This window comes from Vipera berus (assembly GCF_964194415.1).
Source record: "Vipera berus genome assembly, chromosome: 3".
Taxonomy (NCBI): Eukaryota; Metazoa; Chordata; class Lepidosauria; order Squamata; family Viperidae; genus Vipera; species Vipera berus.
In genome coordinates, this window is record NC_138204.1 from 33,143,292 (window position 1) to 33,160,843 (window position 17,552).

The 17,552-nt window shown below is 35.9% G+C and overlaps 1 protein-coding gene across 1 annotated transcript in view; it reads right to left on the reverse strand.

Moving 5' to 3' along the window:
• MYH7B (myosin heavy chain 7B) overlaps positions 1-17,552 on the reverse strand; it is a 76,732-nt gene that overhangs the window by 8,589 nt on the left and 50,591 nt on the right. The window contains exons 17-31 of the mRNA XM_081322225.1: positions 17,363-17,542; positions 17,139-17,271; positions 15,925-16,001; positions 11,687-11,774; positions 11,166-11,283; positions 8,954-9,077; positions 8,326-8,462; positions 7,448-7,703; positions 6,806-7,048; positions 5,927-6,103; positions 5,494-5,639; positions 4,149-4,239; positions 2,720-3,109; positions 1,573-1,699; positions 501-619 (exon numbers count right to left, since the gene is read on the reverse strand). Of these exons, the coding sequence (XP_081178351.1) occupies positions 501-619; positions 1,573-1,699; positions 2,720-3,109; positions 4,149-4,239; positions 5,494-5,639; positions 5,927-6,103; positions 6,806-7,048; positions 7,448-7,703; positions 8,326-8,462; positions 8,954-9,077; positions 11,166-11,283; positions 11,687-11,774; positions 15,925-16,001; positions 17,139-17,271; positions 17,363-17,542 (2,406 nt within the window). The remainder of the gene's footprint in view (positions 1-500; positions 620-1,572; positions 1,700-2,719; positions 3,110-4,148; positions 4,240-5,493; positions 5,640-5,926; positions 6,104-6,805; positions 7,049-7,447; positions 7,704-8,325; positions 8,463-8,953; positions 9,078-11,165; positions 11,284-11,686; positions 11,775-15,924; positions 16,002-17,138; positions 17,272-17,362; positions 17,543-17,552) is intronic.

Genomic DNA, 17,552 nt, shown 5'->3' on the forward strand with positions numbered 1-17,552 from the left:
TTTTGAACTCTGGTTTTTTTTCCTTCCATATTTTCAGATCATTGAAAATTTGGCTACTCGTATATTGGCTTTGAGATGAAAAGGCATCTGCCCAATGCTTATACAGCCATTTTGTCTCATCAAGAATGGCTGATTCCTGCTTACTCACTAACATCATTTGCATGATATCAGCAGAGGGAAAGGAGAAGAGTAGGGGCATATGTGGTGCAGTCAGAATCTATAATGTCTTAATGTAGCTATGCAAAACAATTTCTAAAATGACAGGAAAACTTCCCCAAATTGTGCCATCTATTCAGAAATACCCACTCTTAAATTTCAAAGTGGTATATATTTTTAGTAATGGAGTAAAAAAGATACTATATCTAGACAGAAACCCTTCTTTTTTCTGCTTAATTCATAGGCTCTAAGATTTGATCTGGTTTTTAACAACATCAATATGAATCTAGGAAAATCAGTTGCTCATTACCACAGATCTAACCTCTATATGTTTAAATAATCACCTTGGTCTCTTCTTCTAGTTGCCTTTTGAGTTCCTCAATGGTTTGGGTAAAGGAAGTTTTGCCCCGACTCAGCTGGTTTATAAGAGATTCTTTCTCTTCAAGAAGCCGACTAAGTTCACCTGATTTTGTAAAAAAATATATACATATCACGGTCAAATTTGTTCATCATAGCACTCATAGTTTTCAATTGCTTTGGTATCAAAAATAGACAGCAAATTTCAGGATTGGTCCTGACTTCCAATGGATATTCTGTGAGTTCAACAGAAAAACTGAAAGCTGTATCTTTTCAAGAAAATGAAGCTAGTTGATAGGGCTTTGATAACAGCATATCAACATGGTTCTTGGTTACTCTGTCATATTTGCTGTTATCATCCTGGGCTTTATGAATGTGCTGACAGATCAGTTAATAATAACTCTTCATCTTTTTCTTAACTAATCGTTAAGAAACATTAATGAAACAATTACAACAAATGTGGATAATTTATATGCCCTCCTAGAGGTTAATGAAATACAATAGTTTTCATTATTAATCATGCTGGCCAAGATGGCTTGCAATTGTATTTTATACCCTTAATGAAGACAAAAGAATAACTTTCTCCCCTAAAAACCTCCACCAGTGAGCCATTATAAGGCTGAGAAACCACACATTAAGTTCAAATTCAATACACAGAGATTTCTCCACAACTTCTGCTAATCACAGATTCAAGAGAGAACAACATTCCTATACCTCGGGTAATTTCAAAAGGTAATATTTCAACGACAGATCACAGTGGCTGAAATTTCGTCTTCTACCTACTTTTGGAATTGCACAAATTCCCTTTTTTGTTTGTTTGTTTGTTTGTTTGTTTTTCATTTGTTCCAAACCACATTTCCTCAGTGTTCTGCAGCAGCTTTAGTACTTCATATGCCATAAGATATATCCAGTATTAATATCAATGATCAATGCTATATTACTAGATTGATCCCACCTTGGGGACACCCATTACAGGTACTATTCAAGAGTAAAAACTGCTACACCAGATTTGAGAGCTTAGTCTTTTCCCAGGATCTAGAAAGTGTTTGCATAACATACCACTTTCAGTCTGCAGTCTCCCACGTTGGGTGCTCACTTCAGCCAGCTGACGCTGGAGCTCATCCACCTTTGACTTGGCTTCACTTAGCTGATCTTCATATGTCCGGCAGAGTTTCTCAGCATTTGCCTGAAACAGGAAGAAAAGAGCTGATAGGTTCTGGAATTGTTTAAGAATTAAATAAACAAAGAACAGGTCCGGTGTAGGTTAAGAATTCTACTCCATGGTTCAGCTCTGGTGTTATATAGTGGCAAGTTTGTTAGCTTCCCAATTGAATGTACAGCTGGGAAGCATGAGGCATCCTAAGAAGAGTTATCTGCTGCTTTTTTCCATCAGTCATTCAGAATCCTGATCAGTAAAAGAAACTACTGGAATGCACTGAAGATAAGACATTCAGAAAGTGGAAGAAGAGTTGTTGAAATACAGTATCTGATTTCTGCATTAGATAAATCTGATTTGTATTTCCAAACTGAAGGAAGACTGTCATCTTTTTTATCGTAACAATTCTTTGTTAGGAAAACTTAGGTTTTGCAATTTCCATAATTAATGTCAACTGATTTTCCAAAAAACAGATTTATTTCTAGCTTTGTATCATTCATTCTGCTTACGGTATGTTAGTCCTAAGGTTGGCTAAAATTATGCTGAGCAAAAATTTGTTTTCAGTCTGTATTCTGAGATTATTTAACTATTGTGACACTTTTTAACCAGGTCTGCTGGGGTTTTTTTCAGCCATTAAGTCTAGAATCTTGATAAGATAAATGTTCTCAATACTTTCTCTTTTGAACCAAATATATGCTTTTTAACATTTCAAAAGTACCTATATGTTCTTAGAATTATATATGTCTTCACATGAAGCCAGCTCCAAAGAGACTGTGCCAACCATCATGGTTGGCTGGAGAATTTGGGGAGTTGAAATCCACACATTTTAAAGTTGCCAAGTTTGAGAAAGACTAGTCTAAGCAGAAAAGCAAGAACTAGCATAATGCAAAGTGTTGACACAAAGTCCAAAGTAGCAACTGTAGGAGGAATAAACCCTCCATCATACTGATAGCTCTTATATGAGACATTCACCCCACAATAACTCTCCCCTGCTATCCATTAATACACAAACAATAAGTTAATAGAATTCCACATGACTCAACCATTCACCTTGTTCTTTGTGAGGTAGTCAATGTTGGAAGCTAGATCATCCACCTCCATCTTTAATTCACTCTTCTCCTTTTCTAGCTTTTGCTTGACACGCTGCAAGTTGTCAATCTGCTCCCCCAGTTCAGCCACTGAGTCAGCATGCTTCTTGCGCAGGGTGGCAGCAGTTGACTCATTCTGCAAGGTGGCTTCTTCCAGGTCCCTGCGTAATTTCAAGAATTCTGCTTCACGTTTCTTGTTCAGCTCTATTTGACAGGCTGTGGCACCTCCTGCCTCTTCAAGCCTCTCACTCAGCTCTTCCAGCTCGTGAGCTACTTCTGCTCTTTGCTTTTCCACTTTGGCTCTGGCAGCTCGCTCTGCCTCAAGCTCCTCTTCCAGCTCCTCAATTCGGGCCTGTAAAAAGATAACAAATGACAGAAAAATCTTTCCTGTTTCTGCCAGAAGCCAACTTGTTTGTACCATTTCTACCTGGGTTTTCACCAACATATGGACCACATTAACCCTAGATGACCAATGGATTACTTAAGAATCCTCACTAACTACATGGAATGTTAACCCACTTTGCCACAAATAATATGCTGAAAGGGGAAAATACTTCAACCTTTCTTTCAATTGTATTAATATTTTGTTCCTCATCAGATTATTGGTATATAATCAGAAAATGAGCCTTGGTGGAGCAGTGGGCTAATGCCTCCTTAAGTAACACCAGCTGCCTGCAATTATTGCAGGTTCACATCCCACCAGGCTCAAGGTTGACTCAGCCTTCCATCCTTCCGAGGTAGGTAAAATGAGGACCCAGATTGTTGGGGGCAATTAAGCTGACGTTGTAATAATGCCGCTTGGGGTGTGTGTGAAAGCCCTAATAAGCAGGCATATACATAGAATGAAGGCTACTGCTAAGCTTGTAAGCCGCCCTGAGTCTTCGGAGAAGGGCGGGATATAAATGGAATTAAAATAAATAAATAAATAAATAAATAAATAAATAAATAAATAAATAAATAAATAAATAAAAATGGATTTAACATAAAAGCATTAAATACGGACAGAAAAACATCCTCATAATTTATTTGATTTCTCTTGTGTATGAAGTAGGGTTGACATATTTTTTTTTCCTTTAGGACCAACAGTTGATTGAGGCAGATAAGCAGTCCTTTTCTCATGAATGAAGGCAAATATATGTGTCCCAAGATAATGTTGCATGATCCAATCTGGGCTGGTCACCGGGATCATAGATTTTGTCTTCCGAGCTTTAGTCCTAGTCCTTTTCTCATTGTTGTCATTTTTCTTTTGCAATATCAGCAAAAGAAAAAAACAATCTTCAGACTGCTTTTGAGGGACTAGGAATAGAAATTATGATGCTTAAGACAACCCTTGAAGTAACCCAACTAAGATGGTCCATCTACAGCCTACATTTAAACCTATATATATTTACCTGAAGTTCTTTAATTTTTTTCTGCAGCTGAATTCCAAGAAGCTGTTCATCTTCAATTCTTGAATTTAATTGGTTTATTTCAAAGTCTTTCCTACAGAAAAATAAATAAATGTAACTTGTGCATCTTATTATACTTATAATGTTTGATTCTTTAACTAATGTGACAATCTGTGAAGTCCTTTTTGCTCTCTTGCAAACAATCAAGCTCAGAGAGCAACAAGGACTCCACAGTTCATTTCTGAGCTACATATATTCTCTTTTAATGTGATAATCATTCACTTTAAGGTCTCGGGCAAAGAGGAAGATCATTTGCCTCTTGCTTCTATTTTTCTTGAAGGCAAAATTAGCATCCCAAATAGCTGCACTCTGCAACCCTTCATCTTACCTTTTCTCTATTCTTCTAACCTGTCCGAAAGAAACTTTTAATTGAAACTAGGAAAATCACTACAAGCAAGAGAGGTAAGTCAAAAATTTTGTTTTTCTGAAATCAATAGGGTATAACATTATCTGTTGGCTATTGTCTGAAACTGAACATTTCTCCTGCAAGCAAAATTTTCACAGTGCCTTTTGTTAACAAGATTTATTTAGCAACTGAATTATTACTTATACCAAACTAACTTATTTCTTGAAATATCTTAGGGTGGAGATGTACTCCATTCCTTCTTAATGATCTTCCTATGAAGTAGTGATGAAACAGGCATCTTTACAGCTATTTGTTTTCCAAATCATATGAATTTTATGGGCTTGTCAACAAACTCTAAAATATATACCCTATTGCATCTTTTTCTTTTCATATGCATTTAAAGAATGCCTCATATACAAGAGCTATCTTCTCAAGATGGCTTTAGGCAATGCAGTATAACAATAATTCTTTGTAGTCTGTTAGTATTGCTTAAAAGTTCTAAGGTGGAATAAGAATGATTAAAATAGTAACAATAGATAGCAGTACTTGATTCATAATATCTTCTGCCATTAAAATATTATAAAGAAAGTATTAAAATAAACAGTAAAGTAAAAGTAAAGAGAATATTATAAAGAGAGCCAATTTGGTCTAGTGGTTAAGGCACCAGGCTAGAAAGCGGGAGTCTGTGAGTTCAAATCCTGTCTTAGCCATGAAAACCAAACGGTGACTTTGGGCTAGTCATTCACTCTCAGACCAACTTACTTCACAATACCATTGTGGGGAAAATAGGAAGAGGAAGGTGTGTCAGATATGTTTGCCACCATGAGTTAATTGTAAAAATAATAAAGGTGGGATACAAATAAATAAATAAAACTTAAATAGCAGAGTATGCATAATATGGTTTGGTTGTCTATAGAGCATTTTGAGAAACTGCATGCTTACTTTTTGAGTTTCTCCTCAAGCTGCTGCTTATCATTCTCCAGATCCATCACAGATTCTTGTGTTAGTTTTAAATCACCTTCTAGCTTGCGCTTTGCTCTTTCCAGGTCCATCCGTATCTTCTTTTCTTGCTCTAAAGCACTTTCCAGCTAGAAAACACAAAAACCATAAAATAGTAGGAAAAAATGGCACTGCAATATCCATGCCAATTTCAGTGATGTGGATACCAAAAAATAGGCGGTGCCAATTTTTTTGGTATCCACATAATTGAAATTGACATGGGTATAAAAAATGTTCCAGGATTTCCTAAAAAAAAAGGATATGGGTTACATCCAGTTATAGTATTACAGGTTGTCCACCCATGATATACTACATAATATTAAGACTAGACAGGAGTTCTTCCATTGTGACAGTCCATTGTCATGTGTTAACTCACATCATCTACTTGCTGTTCCAGCTTGACTTTGGCTTTGGTTAGAGTATTGACTTTGTCTTCCTCAGCTTGAAGGTCATCCAAAGCTTGCTGGTGGGCCTCCTGTAGTGCCTTTTTCTCCTTGGTTAACTTAGCAATGATTTCATCCAAAGCAGCCATTTCTTCAATCAGGTTTTTCACCTAGGATAATATGATCAGATATCTTAAGCCTTAGAGGGCTATATTCGTAACATGGCAGAATGAAAATTAGTAAAAATCTAAAGTTCACTTTCCTTTGCGAAAGTGTAAAGCTAACCATATTAGTTCCAGATTCCATTAGAACACAACAGAGGATGTGTGTAATTACGTCTCATCCTTCCCAATAATCTACACCAAAAGTGCATAATTTCTGTTATATGAGATTAAAGAAAACAGAACATTCTCTTGTTGCTGATAGGCTTCTGAATGCTATTAAGAACTGAAATAGCTTAATGCTTTTTAGGGATTTACCTGATCTGTAGGTGAATCTCTATAGTTAAATGCAGTAAAGAGTTTCAACTGCTACAGATAAATATACATTTTGTATACACTACATGAGCAATCAAGACAGTTTATGTCCTTATTCTTATTTACTCCAGTTTTGCTCACCTTATCCCAAAGATGCTTTTTTCATGAGGCAACTGGACTTTCTATTTTTTCTTTGAAGACATTTTGCTTCTCATCCAAGAAGCTTCTTCATCTCTGACTGGATGGTGGGGAATGTCAGAACTAAGAAGCTTCTTGGATAAGAAGAGAAAGGTCTTCAAAGAAAAAAAAGAAAGTCCAATTGCATCGTGGAAAAAAAGCATCTTTGGGCTAACAATGACCTGGATGACTGAGAATCTCCATAGACATTTTGCTCACCTTGTTTTCTGTGGCATGCTTCTCCTTCTCCACTTTGGCCAGGGTGATCTCTAGGTCATCAATGTCTTTCTTCAGTTCAGCACACTCATCCTCCAGTTTTCGTTTCTTAGCAGTCAGCTCAGCATTCATTTCCTCTTCATCTTCCAGACGCTCCATCAGTTCTTTCACTTTGGATTCCATCTGAATTTTGGTCTTAATCAAGAGATCACATCTCTCTTCTGCATCAGCCAAATTATCTTGCTCCTGTGAGGAATATCCAAAGGGGCACATTGCCACTCTAATAGTTGTTAGTTAAAGCTTAAAACTGTAGGAAAATGAATGTTAAAAGCTATGATTATTTTATAGATAGTTGTCATTTATGGACATTTAAAAGTGATTCTCACTTCATTTGAGTGCCTTCATCTTTTCCCTGGAAGAAAAATCTGGCCCATTCATTTGTGAAAATTTTATCACAGTGTTTGTAGACATATACTCCTCGTTTGACCTAGTATGAAGTGGTCTTATAGCTTTAGAACATCTATTAAGTATGTAAAGGAATGTCTGTCTGTAAATGTTTACAGTCATATTCAATCCAAGCTTCCACCTAGAACATGTATCAATGCCCAAGCTCATCTGGAATGCTTAACTACATAAGTTACTCACTGCTTGAAGCTGTAGCGACAAATCATTCTTTTCCTGGATTATGCTGACTTGTTTCTCTTCCAGTTCCTTCCGTTTAGCTTCTGACTTCTCCAGAGCTTCCTTCAATTTCTGGAATTCCTCTTTGAGGTTAGCCATTTCCTTCTCAGACTGAGCTGACTTGAGGAGAGGCTTGATCTTAAAGAAAAGTTTCATCCAAGACCAGTGTTTCACAGCATTAAAAGCACGGATGTTCCACTGGATGGTATAGAGGGCCTCTCTGGGAGGAATTAACAAAACATATTAAAAATGGAAATCTATAGGATCAGAGGCAGGTCATCTACACTTCTGTCTAAAATTATGATCAAACTGAAGATTCTGAGAGGAAAATAGAAAGAGAAGATGAAAATACTGGGCTATAATTTATATGCAGATTTTTAAAAAATGTTTAATGTTTCTCCTTCTGAAAAGCAAAATATTGATAGGAGTGTTATTGAAATTAACAGATACGATAAAGAGAAAGGGACCTCCTTCACAAAGATGTCTCACTAATCAATAAAATTTATAATATCCCAATGGATATTAAGTATTCAGTTCTTGAAGACATTAATCGAGACAAAGGGTTCAAACAGCAACAAGTTTATTCTCAGTCAGAACATGCAGCTATTTATACGGTTGGCCTCTAGGTGGTGACCAATAGATTTAAAGCAGCAGTTTCCCTCCCCAAACCTACTTAACAGACCGGAGACAGCAAGTCTAGCTCAGCCAGCAACCGTTACATAACATACAAAAGTAGGTCAGCCATTAAGCAAGCAGTTACACATAAAGCAAGTGATTTAAGCATTAAGTATTACAGATAGCATTAAGCAAAAGTATGTGCATGGGTAATTTTGTTGTTATACCTTCTGGTGATGATTAACTTGTACTCAATTCGCATGAGGCGCCCACGCATCCTGGCCTGCAGGAGGGTGATAATCTTAGCCAGCCGTTCATCTCGCATCTCTTCCAGTAGACCCAGCAAACCAGCTTTGAAAAATACCTGAAATTAAGGAAGATTTATTATACTAAAGATATAATTGATTTCATGTTGATTTTGAATAATATATTTCAACAATTCTGAAGAATAATTCTCTTGTGCTAACTGTTTGCATTTAATTTTTGACTAATTAATGAATCATAATTAGAAGACATTCTAGGCTTAATTCACCATAAGCTACTTTGAGATTCTAAAATAGTCTTATTCAGAAACAAAATATTTTTTTGTTTCTAAATTTTAAGTTATTATATTTTATTTCCTTATGAAATGTTTTGATTTATTTTTTGCTTATATATTTGCATTTCAGCTTTCTTCTTTATGGTAGATACTGAATATAAGGTATATGAAGCTAACAGTCAAGAAAGAAAACTATTATATAAAAGGAAGAATACGAAATTAAGCTTAGACATACACACTGTGTTCATCCTCAGCATTTTTCTGTCACAGTAAAATCAAGTTATTCAATTCATAAATGCTACTTGCACAGCAAATACCTTGGTATGTCCAAACTTATATTGCGTGTGGTCAATGTCCAAGGAAAGCAGCAGTTTTTCTGTGGCCTTCCTACTATCTACATATTTGTCATCGGGTATTGCAGCTGGGTTCAGGATACGATACCTAGAGGTAAAGGGGGTAAGATTAACAGTTGAAGAAATAGATGTTTAGAATCAAGAGTACTTCTTTGTGTAAGCTGCTTAGATTCTAAAACAATTTACTTGGTAAAAAAAGGTCTGGAAAACCCTGATTTTATTGGAGTGAAGAATTAAATAATACATTAAATAATGGATATTATTATACCTTATATATACAGTTGATGGCTATAGGTCATTAATCTTATAGGTTATTAATCTTAAATATGTGTTTTGGTTATTGTTAATGAAGCTGAATATGCCTGTTTAATATAATATAAACTTCTCCACATTTTTAATATCCTTTTTAAAAGTACCAAGGGATGCCTGCAAGACTGTGCTCAAAGAAGTCAAGTTGGCAGTAAAGATGGTACAATCAAAGCTTCACATATTTTTATATGCAACACACATTAAAAAAAACAAGCAGTATTTCAATTGTACTATCCCAGTTTTCATTCTCCGGAAACATACTACTCTCTGTACAATTATAGTAGAGTACATATTACTCCATGTGAAGGTGACAGGATGTCGCAAGTAACACAGTGGGCTAAATATGCTAAATATGCTCCCATTCACTGGACACCTTCCAGAAACAGCTAAAAACCATCTCTTTGGAATGTTGTAATCCAGGCAAGTTGAACTGGATAGCCCCCAATGCTTCTATTAAATCTTAAATGGAATAAACTTATTTTTAAAAAAATATTTAAAATATCCATATATTAAAAAAGCATTGACTATAAAAGCAAATAAAAAACAAGAAGCAAATATTTTTAAAAACTAAATAAAAATTTTAGTCTGAATGTATATGTGTGTGTAATTGTAATCTTAATGAGAGATGTGAAATTTTAAAGGTCCATATTTAATATTTCTTTCATAAATATATTTGTAACGAAGAAAAAATATATAAAAAATTACTTCAGTCTTATAATTACAATGGAGATCCTATGTTAAGTAAAACTCCTTAACTATATGAAAATGAAAACACATTAATTTCAAGCATTAATTTCTCAGCCAGTGCTATATCTGATATATGAGATTGTTCTGTTTCATCACTAGGAATTTTTAGGCTAACAATAAATGAATTCTTATTTTACATCATTATATATGCCTTCAGAAAATGAATAAAGTTGCACTAGAAATAATCACCAAATTATTTTTATAACTCTCAAAAACTAAAAAAACCAACTGGAGTAACTAAATAAGCATTACTGCCAGAAATAGCATTATATATACATTTTACTATACTCCATCTAGATTTAAAAGAGTTTAACTCCATTTAAGGAGTTTGATGATTTCCCAAAATATAAATGATTGAAGTTCTAATCTGACATTAAGTTCATTTAACTTTAATTAGCCAAACCAAACCACAGTGCTCAGACAATTGGCCTATTCACTCTTACTTCTTTTCAGAGAATTCTGGGAAATGCAGTTTTGTTGTTAACAGACCCTATTTATTCTGGGGTCCTGGCAGTAAAACAAGAATAAAAGAGAAATAAATGTGTGATATCTATTTATTAAGTGTAGTTTCACGTCACTGGGATTGGCCCGTTCCATTCTTGCTAGCACAGGAGGCATGCTGCAGATCCCATTAGCCTGATTATTCTGGCTGGCAAGACCCAGGAGAAAAGCCTTCTCTGCTGTTGCTCCTGCCCTCTGGAACATCTTGCCCCCCCCCCATATGAGGTTGGCCCCAACCCTCCTATCTTTTCATAAGGGCCTAAAGATATGGCTCTGCCAGTCAGCTTGGGATCCCAGTGGGAGAACAGCGCAATGGAGGTGATTGATTAAGTAATCCCACCTCCCCCCATTCCTCCCCCGCTTTCCCCATGTGTCCTTGATTTTAATGTCTGGTTTTGACTGTTTGTGTTTTAACTGTATATGTAACTGCAAGCCGCCCAGAGTTATCCTATGATAAGATGTGTAGCCAATAAATTTTATAAATAAATAAATAGTATGATACTGTCAGAAATTCACGCTTTCTTCCAATGACTAGATTCTACAATTTTACCACCTGCTTATGTTCTTAACAGGAGAGAAATGCTAGTATCTTTACATAGGAAATAGGAGGACTGGTTACCGCTGCTTGAAGTCAGCATAGAGGATCCTATTTGGAAACCCTTTCCTACAAATGCGAATGCCCTCGAGGACACCGTTACACCGCAGCTGATGCAGCACCAGGAAAGGGTCCATGGCTCCTGCACAGGAAAAAAAGAGAAGGTGTATTCAGCAATAACAACCTCTTCCCCAAACTAAAGAACTTAAACCTAAATAAAGTCATAAAAATGGAGGGGAAATTAAGTTAAAAACTGTCAAATTAAACAGTCCTAGTTACCAAATGCACAGAAATGAAGAATATAAAAGGTGAGAAAAGAAATTAACACCTTTTCACCCTGATTGAAAGCACAGTTATCCAGATATAAGTTTTAAAATGTTTAAAATGCCAGCCTCACTCAATATTTTTAAAAAACTTATTGCAACTTTTTGTGTTACATACAACAAAAAGTCAGTGCTAAACAAATTATAGTGTCTTATATATGTGGACCTTCCCCCAAGCATTTCATCACATCTGTTTCATGTAATCTTTTTCAAATTCTGTACCTGGAGTCTTTGTTTCATTAGGAATAATGCAGCGGACAAAATGGGGCTGTGTAGCACGCAAATTGGTCATCAGTTTGTTCAGGTTTTCCTGTAAGGCAGACATATAAAGTTAAATAGCTTCATTTGCTCTCATTCCATTTGTAAGTCAAATTTTAACATGTATTACTCCTGCCATGAACATGCCATGAAGCAGGTATATGAAGCCCTACTTCCCCCAATACAAAGCTGGCCCAATATTATAATCTTTACTGAACCCTTTCTCTGTGTGTTAAAAATAAGCCAAGTGTTTGGCCAGGGAAAAAAAGACAAAAAAGTTCTTCCTTCTGGATTTCACCTTTAAATAGAAGGGCATTTAAATGTTATTGTTGATTGTAACCTATACATTGTCTTAGAAGCTTCTATCTGGAAGGTGGAATAAAAATCTCTCGCTCTCCCTTTTTTTTCTTCCTACTTTTGAAATTTCAGAGAGGAGCTCTCCAATAATTTCAGATGAATTTAACTGATAAATTGTCAGAATCTGTCAAAAAGGAGCAAAGCAGGCTAATGTCCTAGACCTCTTCAAGCAGATATAATCCCCATGTCAAATCAGGCAGGATGCATATAGCAAATGTCAAAGAGATGCTCACTCTAGTTCTGTCCCAATCATGTACAAAGAAAGAAGAGGAAACTTATTTTTAGAGTGGGGAGCGAGAGGGAGAGAAATTCATCCTTAGCCGAGGTTTACTTCTCAGTAGTCCTTTCCCTAAGATGCTTTTCTCTTCAACCAAGTTCTGATGCCGAAAATGAGTTGAGAGAAAAATACCTCATGCGGAAAAAAATACGAGGGAAGGTAAAGTGATTCATGCCCTTACCACACCTCACCTGAACTAATGCAATGTATCCTATATAAAGCTTCTTTGGAAGACTACTTTGGGAAGTTGGCCCAAAGTGTATTAACTCACTTGCTGGCAAATGAAATTCACTATAGCCATACTATTGTCCTGCCACAGGTCCTGTACCTGGTGTAATTCAAAAAAATATTTCTCTGTTATGGCCCCCATGTTAAGGAATAGACAACCTGTAAGGCTGGCAATGGTCTTAATCAACATTAACCTGATGGTTTTAACAAAAAATGAGTTGTTCTGAGGAATGATTAGAGAATGATGAGTTGATCATATGTCCTTTGTATTATGGAATTATTACATTGTTTTTATTTTAATGTGTATATACTCTTTTGAAAGATCGAATCTGGGTTGGTAAACAGGACCAGGGGCTTATTCTTCAGAGCTTTTGGACTTGTGATGGAGCCCATCTTCAGGGAACTTGAATTTATTGTTTTTATTGTTAATATATAGTCTATGCGGATTACAGTAATATAAAATAAAATAAAATATAAAATAATAAAAAGTAATAAAATAAATAATAAAATAAAATAAAATAAAAAAATAATAAAATAAAATAAAATAATTATCTGAACCTGACTCCTACTGAGATAGAGCAAGAGCTATTTTACAGCAGTGTCCCCCAACCCTTTGGGCACCCGGGACGGTTCCGTGAAGAGAGGTTTTTCCGGTTTCTCATGCTGCCTGCATCCCACGGATGGGGCTTCACTTAGTTGTGCAGTCTGGTTGCTGATGTGCCATGGCCCGGTGCCAGTCCATGGACCATGGGTTGGGGACCCCTCTTCTACAAAGTCTTAGAGATATTTCCTAATCCTATTTTCTGATATACTTTTAATTGGAGACATTATAAATGAGATATGGGACATGGTGGAGGGGTGGAGGAAGCAGAGAACAAAATATTTGTGGCAATGCCGTCAAACAAATGCTGCAACCTATATACAGATAGTCCTCAATTTACAACAGTTTGCTTAGTGATCATTTGAAGTTACAATGACCCTGAAAAAAGTGACTTATGACTATTTTTCACAGTTATGACTGTTGCAGCATGCCCATGGTCATGTGATTTACATTTGGATGCTTGATAACTGACTCACATGTATGACCATTGCAGTGTCCTGGAGTCACGTGATCCCTTTTTGCAACCTTCTGACAAGCAAAGTCAATGGGAAAACCAATTTCACTTAACAACCGTGTTACGAATTTAACAACTGATTCACTTAACAAGTATGGCAAAAAAAAGTAATTAAAAGGGGCAAAACTCAATTAACAAATTTCTTACATAGCAACATAAATTTTTGGTTCAACTGTGGTCGTAAGTTGAGGACTACCTGTACTTGTGCTAGCTATTGGGAGTATGTAAAGTCAACATTTGCATGCTGATATCATCCTGCCTATTTTGTCATTTTGGCTTCATTGCAGTTTTCTGTGGATATAGATGGACACAAAGATAATTGGTAATTATGGGAAGAATTTGGCTTCTTTTTTATTTGTATTGTCCCCAAAATGAACATACACACAAAAGGGTATATATATCTAGCATGATTATTATGATCATGTCTGGATTATTACCAATGCTATCTACAGATGTCTGGGAAAATAGCTTACTTATCCCACTCACTTTATACATGCCAAAGGACGCATTGAAGTTTCGACCAGATGAAAATTTTATTATGCAACTCTCCTGCCAAGTTCACAGAACCACATAAATGTTCAGACAATTATCTCTTCCACAGCAAACTTATCCCTATTTGGCCATCTAAACTCAAATATGTGGCCAAGGATGTGCATCCAACAGCCTGGAAGTTATGCAGGCTTAGTGAGCTTTTGACACTTGGGGCATTTATGCAGGCTCATAATGGGATATGAGGTCTTTCAGATAGTTAGGTCTTAAGGTGTTTGTAAAATTAAAACCAATTTCTTAAAGTAATTAAGAACAACTACAGATTTTTCAGTATAGTACAAGGCATCATGTGATACATGCACTTTGCAGTGTTATATTCTGCACCAACTGGTGTTTCCAGATACTTAGTCACATATACAGTAGGTCATATTGGATTAGTTAACATAATAGGTACAAAAATATGGGTAACTATTGCCAAATCCAAGTGCTCAGAAAAAGTTGCTGTTAATGCATTAGATGTAATTTTGTCAACTGTTTTCTTTTTTATTTGGTCACCACCTACAAATCCAGGGACAGCTAAAAATGACAAAGCATTCACATAATGTGGAGCTGAGAGTCAGATTGGTGTAGTGGTAAAGGCACAAGGCTAGAAACCAAGACACTGTGAGTTCTCCTGCCTTAGGCACAAAACTAGCTGAGTGGTCTTGGCTTAGTTACTTTCTCTCAGGAAAGAGGCAATGGCAAACCATTTTTGAAAAACCTTGCCAAAAAAACTGCAGGGACTTGTCCAGGCAGTTTCTGAGAATTGGACATGACTGAATGCAAGAAAAAAATGTGGACCTGCTCATTTCACCGCAAACCAGCTGAATCGCAGTCTCTGAGTCAAGTTTCCTACTTAAATTTATCTCATTCTCTCTTATCCAGCTCTTTACTGAATATAGACAACATTCAAGAATATCAGTTGTTTCCTTGGAGTTGGATAGTAAAGAATAGTAATGTGTTATCAGCATGACTCTATTGTTTTAGTATTTATGCTTTAAACCCCATGATCTCAAGAACTTTCTCTTCTAAGTTCTTAAACCTTGGTTCCCAGTCAAATGGACTTCACAGAGATGAATGCAATTCATTGGTTCAATGAGAATTAGGTCTAGCTAATTCTCTCCCAAGGCAAAAAAAATCAGGAGGGGGGGGCAGTTGCTGCAAGCACTGAAAAATCCACATTTGTTTCCTTCTTCCCAAAGGTTTTCCTTCCTGCAGTCAATAGTGAGGAGAGAAATAGCACAGACTTAAAGTGATGTTTATGTAATAAATTATCTAAACATCACTGCAAGTCTTAACTGCCTCTCCCTCAGCAACGGAGAAGCAGCCGGGAACCATGTAGAACAAAACACCACCGGAGCAGAAATAAGCATTTCCCTGTCATAGAGGGAATTAGTTTTCTTTCAAGTATTCTTCCAATTCAGTTTGAATGTGAAATGAAGATGTTCACCAAGAATTGATACTATAGGGATAATCACTGATATGAATTCCCTCATATCCTTTTTGCCAAGAAAGGACAATACTGGACCATTTGGGGAGAAGAACCAAGCTTTAAGGTGTCTGCCTGGGATTCAAATTTATAATTGGTGATTTTTAGAAAGTTGCCTGGAAGAACTATCAACATACCTATTAACTGAATCAAGTACAATTATGTAGAGTTAACTAGTGATTTTTGTTCCAATGTATCAAATGCTTACCTTGTGCATTGAAGACACAGTTTGAAATGAAGCTGCCTTCTTACGCTTCTCTTTGACACCTGATTTGGGGGGCTCATCTATCAAATAAAATTTCAATATATTACTTTAGTGGAATTAATTTAGTTTGGGTGCTCATTTAGTTTTTAACAACTGGGAGACTAACTCTAGTGCCTGAGTTTCTAAACAATTAATATTTTAAGTCTACCTACTACATTCAGCCTAGCTGCTTTCTTGATGAGAGAATGCCAAGAATAAATACTGTCTTCAGATCTGCTAGGTATATTAGAATACAAATAAAATGAAGACCCAAACGAATAAAGCAATTTATATAATTATATAATGAAACATTTAAAATGATCTGTAGGATAGTCTATAACATTAGCATGAGCAACCCTAAATATGTCTATATGTCTCTTGGCAATTCTGGTGAATAAAGGAACAGCTTTCCTCAAATATTTGCTTCTAAAACTTACTCTCAAACTCTTGATTCAGTGTTTCTCTTGAACCCAAAATATAACATCCACAAATGATATGATCTCAGAACACACTTAAGATGTACATTGCTTAAAATGAGATGTGGAATGCTTATTCCTCTTGTGATAATAAGAAAAAGAAAAGGGCAGATGGACTACAGGTTTTAAGGCTAGACAAAAATTCAGCAGGGCTTGATTGAACCATTTCAATCTGAACCATTTAAGTTGTGCACAATTCTCTTTTCTGCTTATAGTTCCAATGTCTAGTTACATTCTTTTCAAGAGAGATTACCAACTATATCTTATTGGTTTACAATTATTTATGATATTGCCTTTGAAATATTTGAAGATAAAAGTTATTTTATCATGTCTTTTCCACCCTAATCTGAGCAATGAGTATATACCTTATCTTTCTTGATCACTTCAGTTGGCCAAATTCCATATCACACCAATCAAAGATTTTGAATACTATCTAAGGGACCTCTACTGCTTATCTGCAACAGTGTTTTCAGTGATATGTGTGGTCATTTAGAAGCCTATCAAATCAAATTTTAGATATAATAGAGAAAATTGTGAGGAAAATATAGAGGAAAGAGATTGTTTCCTGGAAATTCCTGGCTGTTGGAAATTGAAAATTTGATCAAATAGATCTTTCATTAATGTAGCATAACTGTTCCTATGTACTCACATATACTATATTCAGTGCCATATAAAATAAGCAAGCATGGCAATACAACTCACCTGAAGAAGAGCTGACATAGTTTTCATATAAACTATTCAACAGCTTATTTTGAGATTTCTGGAAGACAGCTACCACTGTCTCATTCAAAGGATCCTTATTCTTATCTAGCCAGCCAACTATATTATAGGGCACCTGTTGATAAATGGTCAAAAATAACAGAATCAGAACAATGCAAACATTAGTTTTAAGTCTATAAGGTAGGAAGTTGGGAACTATTACATACCACTCCTGCATAATGCACCAACTCAAAGTGGGCCTCATATTTGCGCCTCTTATCTGGCCGGGGCTTCTGGAAGTTGGGTGATTTCCCAATGTGATTGTCATACAGCTTGGCCTTGAATGTCATATCAGAAGCCTTAGGAAACATACATTCTTCCTCCAGAATAGAGAGAATACCAAGTGGCTATAAAAAA